The following is a 12,439-nucleotide window of genomic DNA, read 5'->3' as shown; positions in this document are numbered from 1 at the left end:
TACCTAAAAAGTACACGTCAGCAACAACATAACAATTTTTTTCCAAATTCGTATATTCAATCTGCAGTTGGTTGAATCTGTGGATGTGGAACCTGTGGATACAGAGGGCCGACTGCAATGTGTCGAAGTTTGTCGATGTTTTATGGGTTTTTTTGTTTGGTTGGTTTTTTTTGGTGATACATAAAGTAATAATATGGCTTACAATGTTATATTTTATAATAACATGGCTTAGATTTTATGAAATGTGGTATTAAAAATTAAGGTATGAAAGGGGAACATTTCAATTAAGAAAGATAAAGATAATTTTAAAAAATAAGTAGTGTGGTAGAATAGAATCTTGGCTAAACTTTAGGGTGAGGTAGGGGAGAGACTTAAATCCTTTCTTCATACCTTACTCCAAAGTAGGTTTCAGACTTGTTGACATTTAAATATAAATAGTTATATTACTATAAAATAGTAGAAAATGTAGGTCATGTTTATAACCTTAGAATGGACCAGAACCTATATTTCTTAGCTATGAGAGAAATCAGAAAAAAATCTATGCAATATTGTTTGTAATATATGTAATCTGGATACTCTTTTATTCATAATTAGTAAAGTTTTTCTAACAGTTACAGATTTTAGTACCTAAAAACCAACATGTTTTGTTTGATATAAACATTATGGACAGTTTAGAAGCACTGGGGGAAAGTATTTGAATTACATGGCAAACAAAAGATTAATGTGCATATATGTAAAAGCTCTTCCAAATCAATAAGAAAAAAATAGAGCTAAGTAAAGATGGTAAGTGATATAAAGAAGTAATTCACAAAAGAAGAAATGCAAATAGTCAATAAATATATGAAAATGTATCCTACCTCACTTGTATTTAAAGAAACAGATTACAATAAGATTTCTTTTGCCTATCCGAATGCCAACCAATGTTGCTTTGGGTGTATGTGGTAAAACAGACACTCATTCATTCTGGAGAGTAGCTTGTCATTATGTTTCAAAAGCTTTAAAAATAAAGGACATGAAGTCTTTACTTCAACATGGCAGTTGTAATAGTGAAAAACAGAACAAAAGCACAGATATGGTATTAGAATTTTGGTTCATATCTATACGTTGAAAGGCTTTGTAGCCATCAAAAACGATGATGTAAATGTTTACTTGCATGAAAGGATGTTCACTGTATATTGCTATTGAAATAGAACAGGTTTTAAAACAGCATGTAGGTTATGTGTACTGTGATTCCATTGGTTAAAATATGGCATATACACTGGTTTGTGGTATATACATATACATAGAAAAAGACATAGAAGATACAAATAAAAATGTTTACAGTAGTTAACTATATAATGGGATGATAGAAGACCCTCATATGTACCTTTTCTCTGTATTTTTCTGTAAATTTCTATTTTGCATCTTTTATAGTTTTTAAGAAACTACAAAACTCTTACTTCGTGACAGCCAAATCTCACTTTTATGTGTTTTTGAAGTAGACTTCATGTCATAAGTAATCTCACATAGGGCATCTTCCCATTATAATTTTTTGTTTTAAACATTTTGGGAGAACAAATTTCTCAGTGCTTCTTGACACAATTCCATCAGTTTCCATTTCTACCCAATGAACAGTGAGTTTCTGTATCTTATGGCTTAGTATGAAAATAGGAACCAATTACAAGTAATGCATAAAGAAACAATTCCTTTTTAATAATTAGATGTTGTTATTTCAAGGACATTACAGTGGTAAAATCCATGAAGAGTCCTCCTGCTGGTGTCAAGCTTGTTATGGAAGCCATATGCATCTTGAAAGGCATCAAAGCTGACAAAATCCCTGACCCCACAGGTTCAGGAAAAAAAATAGAGGATTTCTGGGGTCCAGCTAAGAGACTTCTTGGTGACATTCGATTTCTACAGTCACTTCATGAATATGACAAAGACAACATTCCTCCAGCTTACATGAGCATCATAAGAAAAAATTATATTCCAAATCCAGATTTCGTTCCAGAAAAGATTAGAAATGCTTCCACAGCAGCTGAAGGGCTGTGCAAATGGGTCATTGCAATGGATTCATATGATAAGTAAGTATTGACAAAAAGAAAACAAACTGATGATATGTTTTATTTTCAAGTTTGGTCAGTTAGACAATTTAAAACTTACTAGCTACATAGGTGAGAGTCACTTCAGAAAATCATGTTTAATACCTGCTCTGTGTTTACATATTTACTGGAGGCAAGATTATACCAATTAAATTGTATAATACAGTGGTATTTACACGTTTTGGACTCAGAAGCCCTATACATTCTTAAAAATAATTGATGACCACAAAAACTTATGTTTATCTACCATATTAGAAATTAAAACTGAGAAATTGAAAAAGAAATTATTAATTTTAAACTAGAAATGAAAACATCACATGCTAACATAAATAATTTATTTAATATATTTTTTTAAATCCACATTTTCAAAAAATTTTTGAAAAGAGTGATGGTGTTTTATATTGCAGTAAATCTCTTTAATGTGTGTTTAAATAGATGATAGCTGGACTTTCAAATCTGCTTATTTATTCAACCTGTTGTAATATATTGTTTTGATGACGCATATGAAGAAAACAGGGCCTCACACATGTGTTTAGGTGGGCAAGGGAGAACCTCATGGATTCCGTGACGGGGCAGGGGCATGCCTTGGGACACATTTGGAAACCACTGGTGTGATATATGTTCTTTATGAGACAAAGAGCCTTTTTTGATGATTATATGAGAACCATTTACAGCAGGTACACAGCATAAAAATTATTGGCTATTTCTTCAAACAGCAAGTATTACAGGATGTCTTTCAAATTCATACACAATTTGAGTCATTGTACATATATGTTACATGCTCTATATTTTTGGACCATGATATACCATGTTAAAGATATATTTTAATTTAATATTTTATCATTTGTTTAGAAAGATAACATTACTGACTCCTTTTTCCAGATAATTTAGATCCATCTTTTTTCCTGCATTGTCCCTTTAATTACCATCATACATATTTATAAGATAACTGGGTTTTAGTTAAGGGTATATTCTGAAATTTAAAACAGAAGTAAAATGACATAGATAAAACACCACATCAGATGTAAGCCTTAACGAATTAGGCTAGTTTCCACAAACACAGTAATATTTTACATGAATATGCTATTCTCCTTTTGCAAAATCACCAAAATTCACAATGGCAATAATTAAATATTTTATTTGGGGTAAAAAACAACATTTACTTATTTGAAAATATTATGCATATTTGGTATCTACTTTGTCATTTCTTACGTGCTGGGATCAGGTTTGACTGATTCTTAGGTGAAATAGAGAATATAGAAATCAGTATAGGTTGTACATGAAGATGTTTTTTGCATTGAAGTAAGGCTATTAGAAAAGCAAATTCAGTGATAGAAATTATACTAGAATATTAAATGTATATTTAATTTTCCAATTTTACTTTTCACAGAGTGGCAAAAATAGTAGCTCCCAAAAAGATAAAACTGGCTGCAGCTGAAGGGGAGCTTAAAATTGCCATGGATGGTCTTAGAAAAAAGCAGGCAGCCCTGCAGGAAGTTCAGGACAAGTTGGCCAAGCTTCAGGAAACGCTCGAACTAAATAAACAGAAGAAGGCTGACTTGGAAAACCAGGTATGGAATAATATAGACAAATATGGGCAAATCCCTAATTATTGTAAATATGATTGACGTTCACATTAGTACACAGCACAGCGATTCTCTTTTCTTCCTGGTCAGAGGTTGGCAAACTGTGGCCACAGGCCAAATCCACCATTGCCTATTTTTATGGCCCATAAGCTAGTAACGGTTTTGAGATTTTTAAATGGTTACATATTAAATGGTGATAAAAGTACCTAGATCATATCCTCGATTTTGCCTCTTGGCCCACAAAGCCTAAAATATTTATCATCTGGCCATTTTTCCCTCAAAAGAAAAAAAATTGCCAACCATTTCTACCTTATATTACTAGAATATTGAGCTAGATTATTTAAATCATCTTCATGTTATAGACAAGGAAATGGAGAACCAAAATGTTAATTGATTTATGTTGTATAAGAGTTAATGGCACACCTGAAATTAATATAAAATAATATTAGAAGGGCCGGCTGAGTGGCTCAGTTGGTTAAGAGCTCACTCAAGAGTGCGAGCTCTGAGCAACAGTGGTTTGAATGCCTGGCCTGAGCTGAGCTGTCACTGAGCTGCCAACAGGTGGCAGGATGGCTCAGCTAAAAAAAAAATTAAAATAAAATAAAATAAAATAAAATAATATTAAATGTCAACTGTAACTGAAAAAAAATTTTCTAGAAGGAAAAGTAAATAAATGTAAAAATTTTAAAAAATGAGTTAATGGCTAAACTGAGATTAGAATTCAATACCTAGAACCATACTGTGTCCACTGAAAATGTTTTTAAGACCAAAAACAATGCTCTAGCTTATATAGTGATACTGTTTGCAAAAACTCACTGCTGAAGTCTAATCATGTTTCAGTAAAATAGTCAAACTGTTTTATAAGTCAATATTTATTGGATGCTTATGTGTGAGACGCTTTTTCTGAGAGCAGTGTTATTATCTCGTATTCTCATAACAGCCTTCTGAGGGAGGTAATCTTTTTGTACCGTTTTGTAGGAATTGAAACACAGAAGTCAAGCACTTCGTCTATGGTCACCCCAGCTTCTTTCCTGTGGTTCCCAGGCTGCTTTTTTCTGTAGAATATGTACAAAAATTCTACATTTTACAAATATGTGACATTGTGCTAGTCTTCAGGAATGTGACCTGTTATTGAGCATCATTTCCAAGTGATCAGTTTTAGTTTAAATAATATAACTAACAGTATGTGGTTGCTCACTGTGAACGTGTCTCAGCTCTGCTGGATGTTTGACATTTTAACTTATTTTTCATAATCAAATGCTGGAAAATTATGGTAATGGATAATGAATACATGCATATATGTGTACTAAAAATGTGCTTTTGGAAGAGAAATTTTAGCAAAATATTTTTGCTTAGTAGTTTCTGATGACAACTTTATTATAGTCCAAGACCTGATTCGGCATTTCAACATCATTGAAAGAATAATGGATAAAGAAACTAGGAAGACAGAAGATAATAAAAGAGGGAAAATTAAAAGAGAAAAAGTTTAAATTTAGGAAGCACCAAAAATGTTACCTTGGGTGGTGAACACACAGTGCAATATACAGATGATGTATTATTATACAATTGTACACTTGAAACCTATATACCATATTACCCCATGTATAAGACGCACCCTTTTTCAAAAAATTTGAGGTCTAAAAACTGGGTGCATCTTATACAGCGGTTGTAGATTTTTTTACTTGCATTTCCCGCTTTTTCGCGCTTGTTGTCTTGGTGCTCATTGTTTCGCACTTATTACTGGTATATTACGGTAGGTTATGTTTTGCCAAGTTTTGCCCAGAAATGGCTCAGAAAAGATTCTCGTACAGTGTTGAATTCAAGTTAAAAGTGATCCAGTTTGCAAAAGTGAACGGAAATCGTGCTGCTGAACGTAAGTTTAGTCCTCCTCCAACAGAGAAAATAATCTGAGACTGGCTATGGGAAGAAGAAACCCTACTGAAAACGCCATGGCAGAAGAAGGCCATGAGAGGCAATATATGAAGACAGTGATTCATCATCAGACACAAATGCGGACAAGCTAATGGTTGGGAGTTTTGACAGTGATGAGGAGTTGTGTGAATTTTATGATGAATAAAACTTGAGTTCAATAACTTTATGTAATCATTTTTTTCAAATTTTGGGCTCCAAGATTAAGGTGCATCTTATATATGGGAGTGTCTTATACATAGGGAAATACAGTGATTTTATTAACCAATGTCACCACAATCAACTTAGTAAAATTTGAAAAATATGACCAATTAGATACCTGTTCCTTTTTTAAACCTATCTTTAGATAAATTGATACAGATTGATACAGTATTTTATACCTTTTAATTTAAAAGCATTTATTTAATATAAATATTAATAATATTGGGAAAAAGTATAAGCCAAATTCTTATTACAAACCAAATGCCTGTTTTCATCAGTTATTTACTTCCTCTTTTTATGTAAATAATTTCATTCTGAACCTTAAGGTAACTTTTATTTAATCTTGTCTTCTTCCAAGAATAATGATATTAAATCATTTAAAATTAAATAAAAATAATTCAGGTATTTTACTGGAGTATTGCTATGGAATGGGTTTAAATGGCTTTTCCCCGCCATCATAATTACTCTTTTTATTTTTTTAATCACATTGCTTAATTACGTGTAATCAAATTTGGTTGACAGCCTTATGCACAAAGTAGGCTCTCAGCTATTGATTGATGTCCTAATTTAAAGTTAATTGCAAGTGTCTGAATAGATTGACACAATTTAACAACTTGAAAATTGTGCTTTGTAAGTAAGCATAAATTATTAATACTTTTAAACATTTAACCTTTAAAATTATCATTAAATCAACCATAAGTTGAATAAGCAGAAAATGTTTGTAAGATATTTAAAATAAAATGCACTTAGATTAATAAAATGCCGGAAAAACATCTACATTTGCTTACTTACTTAACTTTCAGTGTCTCAGATTGTAGGTCATTTCCTTAAACAGAGCTATTTTTTACATTATAAGGAAAATACCCATTATGAATTTCATAAATTGTATTAAAATATATATGAAAAAATTCTAAAACATTATGAACTTTCCAGTACTCATAATTACACAGTTTAAAAAATTCCAAGCAGAAGTATGTAATTAAAATAATTTATTTCTGAGGGTAAAGTCTTGCAGAATTTTAAAACCTACTCTACTTGTACATGTAGGTAACAGTTTACTTTTGTTTTTGAGGTTGACTTGTGCAGCAAAAAGCTAGAACGAGCTGAGCAGTTGATTGGCGGCCTTGGGGGCGAGAAAACGCGATGGAGCCTAACGGCTCTGGAGCTGGGGATGCTGTACATCAATTTGACAGGTGATATCCTCATTTCCTCAGGAGTCATCGCTTACCTGGGAGCCTTTACATCTTACTATAGACAGGTAAGGGATACTAGTCAATTTCTAAGGTCTCTTCCTGACCCTCCCATCCATGACAGCCAACATTCATCTTAGAGATATTTGTTTGTTTGTTTTGTTAAGTATTTGGAACAAAATGTTTTTAAGTGATTTCTTGTTGTGTATTTTATTTATTCTCTAAATTAGCCAAAGGGTGGTATATAAATATTCTTCTAATTTTTAATTGTTTTAGAAACAAAAAGATATACTTTAAAATATAATGTGAAATGGGAGACCCTAATGATAAAATTTTAGGTCTTAAACAAGTATAAAGACGTCAGGATGTATGTGTGTGTGTATGTGTGTGTGTGTGTGTGTATATGTGTGTTTTATCAACGAATTCCTTTGAGTTTCAATAATAGACCATTTCCATATCACTTCAGAGACAAACTTCAGGGAAGGACTTAAGGGTGAGCTTGCCTAAAACCCAATTGATAAGCAGCTTTTTTCTTCAGGGAGCAAATGTCGAGTTTCCTGCTTTGAACTCCCACCCCTTTGTCAGATTCTGCCTCAGTCTTCTTGACCCAACTCCTAACCCTATTTCTTCTCCCTTCCTATTTTTTCCCCTTTTCAGTCCCTTCATGAACAAAACGCTGCATATTCTTCAGCTGTCTTGAGGAAAATTGAAACAGAACCCAACCCAGAACATGGCCCTGTAAACAGGAGGAGAGATACAGAAATTTTAAAAGAACTAAAAGAAAAAGGAAAGGAGGGTAATGAGAATAAACAGAAGAGAGAAGTTTAAAATATTGGGTCGTTGGGAAAGTCATGACATATTTTTCTGTTTTTCAATGCAAAAATGCGTCATGACTTTCCTGACAACCCGATATTTGGCAATGGCTTCTGGTGTCAAACAAGAAGAGAGTAAATGATAACACCTTTATCATTTTATAAAGCATGTGCTTGCACACGGCCTCAGCTGAGCCTCACTTAATTTCAGGGCTTTCTCTTGAGCAGGGTTGATTCTTAGTGGCCACTGCTCTGGTTTATGTCATTGTTTGTTTGTTTTTAACCAAAATGGTTTCAAATCTTCACCTAGGTGGTGACTCTGTCTTTAGCCTTTCGGGTTCTCATCACCCTGGTCTGGGAACACAACCTTGATATTCTTCTCAGCTTTGTCTGTTCATTTGTATCGTTGAATGACTGTCTGTGGTTATGGCATTAATACCTTGTAGTTCAAATAGTTAATATTTACCATAACACTATTTACCTAGTAATAGATTTGTTTGCTCAACAATTTCAGAGACTGAGGCTTATAAAGATGAAAAGAATTGCTCAGAGCCACACAATTGGCTAATGACAGAGCAAGAATGAGGCTTGTCATCACCCAGATTCTTAATTTAGCACTCTTTCTCCCCTCCTACGTCAACTTGGAACAATGGAAGGCTTAGTTGCAGCCACCCTTCCCCTTCCCTGTTGGTTCCTAACGTAACCCTGGGTGTCTGCACTGTCTCCTGGGTAGCCTTCTAGTGCCATGCCAGCCAGTACCATTCCTGCCAACCCAACCCTCTCTGGCAGACTCGTTCTGAGGCACTATATCTTGCTGACTCTGCAGTCACCTGCTTCTACCAGAATGGGGCTGCCAGTCAGACCACCACCCAAATGCTTCACAGGAGCGCTGAGGTCCAGAACTGAGACCTTGGAATTCACCAACAGAAGCAAAACAATACTCAAGATACAACCAAAGCTCATAGCACCTTCTGTGAACTTATATCCACTGTCCCCACCCCTGATTCACATAGCCACATGATTCCATCCCATCTTAACAACATGAAAGCTTAAAGGTAGTTTTAGCCCTCTCATAACTTCATTATAGCAACCTAAGCTTTTCCTTTTCCTAATGCATGTCTAATGTCACTATTCCTTCCTGTGAATTCACTCTCTGGGTCCTACTCCATAATCTTCTCTTATTTCTCTCTGCTCAGGGCAGATGGCAATTTACACCCCATCAAGAGTTTCCTATTCAATTCTAAGTGTGTTACAATGGCAACATCAGCATTCTGCCCACATCCCCTCCTGGCTTCTTGTGTTTTTACATCCAGCAGTCAGCACCTGTGTCTCTTTTTTGGCACACTTCCCTTGGGTCCTTAGAACCCACTTTTCCCTGTGCTTGGAGAGCTAGAATTGCCTGGGAATTTAGTTCTCTCTGGCTCAGGCCATAATGAATGACTGACAGAGGTGGGAGCATGAGAGTCTGTCTCCCCTTTTTCTGGTTGGGACAGCTCTAAGGAATAACTTACACTCCCTGAAGGATGAAGCTGAAGCCAATCCCTGCAGAACTGGCTGACTCCTCACCTTTTATTGGCTTCTTTCCCGTTCCCCTAGTATCTCTTCCTTAATAAATCACTTCACATAAATCATCATCTCAGAGTCTGCTTCTGGGAAACTCAACTAAGACAAAAACACCTTACAACAACCTTTGTTCTTTTCTAACCTCAAAGTCTCAGGATATCAAGACCCCTCAATAAATAGCTGGATCCCCTCCCTCCAAGCTTGAATCTGAGTAGTTGTCAATTATTCATCAGCCCCTTGGCAGAGTTTCTGGTACTCTTCGTAGATAAAACATTGAAAACTCCAGTTCTCCTAGGATAATTCGGCCCACTGTACTTCAACTGAAACGCCTATGCCAACTCCAAAACAGAATCCTGCAGCACTGTGAGAACATACATACAAGCTCTGGAGTTGAATTAATTTGAATTTTCTAAGCAATGTTTTCCCTGCCAATAATCAAAGTCAAAATTGTTTTGGTGATGATGAATATTTTCACCAAGGTGGCACCCTTAATCGTCAGTTTTTCATTTCCAATATCTCTCTTACCACCCGATTATAGCCAAGGTTGTTGGCTTGTATTTTGAGATGCTTGTTCAGAGTCCCTCATGTATGTTTCAGCTATTCTCTGCTGTACCCCCTTATAATTGGCCCACTGACATTTTTTTTTTAAGATTTTTATTGGGAAATTGGGGGGATGGGAACAGTGCTGGGGAATCTGGGGAAGGGGAACAGACAAGTTGCTGTTGTTTTGTTCTTCAATCTAGTTGTGGAGGACGTTGCTTCATTGGCCCAAGTTGGCACCATCATTGCGCTCTTCCTGGGCGAGGCAGATCAGTCACCGGCTTCTGAACAGCCGCTCACTGCGGCTGCTGGCCGCTCACTACAGCTGCTGGCTACATACAGTAGCCCATGGCAACCCACTGCCACAGGGGCTGCAGCCTACGCCGTCGCCGGCGACTCACGGCAGCCCAGCTCCAGGTTGAGCTGTTGTTCAGCATCTTAGCTGTAGAGGGCAGTGTCACTGTCCCTCATGTGGGATCTGAACCGGGGCCCTCTGGCATCCCAAGCCAGTTCTTAACCATCGCGCCACTTGGCTGGCCCCCCACTTAAATTTTTAATCCAGAGTTCATTTGTGGTAACATACTCTACCTGTCAACTATAAATAGCACTCCAAAACTATTACTTTCATTTTCTCTACTTCTTCCCCATATCATAGTCTGTCATGCCTACTCCAGCATCAAGCTATATCTGAGACCTTCCCCAAAAGTCTTCAGGCTAACATATAGCCTGACAGCAAAGAGATCAAAACATGCCAGTAGGAACTGTGTACTTGGAGGCAGAATCCATACTGGGAATGCTATCAGCCCCTCCTCCCGACCTAGCCACACCATCTGTTCCTGGTATCAACAAACAAAACAAACAAAAAAGCCAGATAATAGTTACTAAGTATTCATGAGAGGTAAAATTTGCCTCCACTGTTTGCCCTCTAGTGTTATACCAAGGATGATATAATTATGACACAGCTCCTGTCAGACAACACCTTAATCCAGTGATAAAAATCAATGTCATCAGGAGCAGCCGGCTTGCTCATGTTAGAATGCAGTGCTTATAACACCAAGGTTGTCAGTTCAATCCCCACATGGGCCACTGAGATGTGCCCTTCACAACTAGCTTGAAATGACTTGGAGCTGATGGGTCATGGAAAAACACACTGTTCCCCAATTTAAAAAAAAAAATCAATGTCATCAATAAATGAACAATTTGAAATCCTGTACCACTGATGCAATGCAAGGAGAACACAGCATCTTTCCTATGATATTCCTGCCAAAGGCGCATAACCCGAATTGAATTGTGAGGGAATATCATGCAGACCAATTGTGGGGCATGCTACAAAATAACTGGCTAATCAAGGCCGGGAAAGTCACCAATTCCCCTCAAACTGCCATGCCCTTTTGTGTGCAAACCTAAGGGAATGTTTGTCAAACCTACTCAGCAGGAACCCAAGAAAGGTGGTACTGCCCACCGTGCCCTCTCCGCCAGTACCACTTCACACACACAGCATCCTCATCTGCTCCTGGGCAGGTACCAACACACGTATATCCACCTTCCCATGCCTCTTCCTAACCCGTGTTTTCTCTAGTCATGTCTTTTATTATTTCTGAACTCTTTAATCTGTAACCTCAAAATGGACCTCAACTTCTGACTTTCTGAGTGTGAACTTGGACTTGAAGTACCCTTCTGTTTCCTGAGCATCCTCACAAACTGTACCCCAGGTCTGGTATCCCAAACTCCAGTGTGTGTCCCGATCCCTGTTGGTGCCCAATAACTCTGCCATGGTGCCTCCCCCAGGGCATGTGAGATCCAGAAACAAATGTTTTCTGTGTCCCCTACCAGTTCAAGTTGGATTTACTTTTATGCCATAATATTGTGTTAAGTTTGCTGACTATTTTTAATTTAAAGAAAATACACGGAAAAACATGGTGGTCTCCAAATACTTTGCCAAGTGAAGCTTTAGTATAATAATTGGCAAATATGTTTTCCGGATACAAAATTTTCACTTCATGATTAAGTGATCTGTCTAAACTTTATCTTAACATTTGATATAATAAATTTTCACTTGAATATATAGTAGTACTTCTAAGTTATAATTTTATTTGAAGAAATCTAATGAACACAAATCATCTTTTAGGTAGAATTTCAACAATGGTTTGTTGACTCTATGAATAAAATATAATCAGGGAGTTTACAAAGTATTCCTTTGGTAGCTCCGCAGCCTCATTTTTGTATATTTCTCTGTATGTCTTAAAGAGCCAAACCAAGGAGTGGATAAATTTGTGCAAAGGAAGAGATATCCCCTGCTCTGATGATTATTCCCTTATGGATATCCTGGGAGAAGCGGTGACAATTCAAGCCTGGAATATTGCTGGATTACCTTCGGACTCATTTTCCATCGATAACGGGATCATCATAATGTAAGGAAAATATTTTTCATACAAATGATCTCTGTTAATCATTTATTAACAGATTTATCTGTTAATAAATAAGATAAACATTTATTTATCTGTGTACCTTTTTAAAACAATTATAGCTAGTACACT

The 12,439-nt window shown here is 36.2% G+C and overlaps 1 protein-coding gene across 1 annotated transcript in view; it reads left to right on the top strand.

The window, feature by feature from the left end:
* The window catches only part of DNAH7 (dynein axonemal heavy chain 7), a 235,048-nt gene that overhangs the window by 119,172 nt on the left and 103,437 nt on the right, over window positions 1–12,439 (top strand). Inside the window, 4 exon segments of the mRNA XM_019635602.1 lie at window positions 1,717–2,063; window positions 3,472–3,652; window positions 6,870–7,055; window positions 12,150–12,313. Coding sequence (XP_019491147.1) covers window positions 1,717–2,063; window positions 3,472–3,652; window positions 6,870–7,055; window positions 12,150–12,313 — 878 coding nt within the window.

The sequence above is a fragment of the Hipposideros armiger genome, unplaced genomic scaffold (genome assembly GCF_001890085.2).
Source record: "Hipposideros armiger isolate ML-2016 unplaced genomic scaffold, ASM189008v1 scaffold_23, whole genome shotgun sequence".
Lineage (NCBI taxonomy): Eukaryota > Metazoa > Chordata > Mammalia > Chiroptera > Hipposideridae > Hipposideros > Hipposideros armiger.
This window is presented reverse-complemented; position numbering and strand designations above follow the sequence as displayed.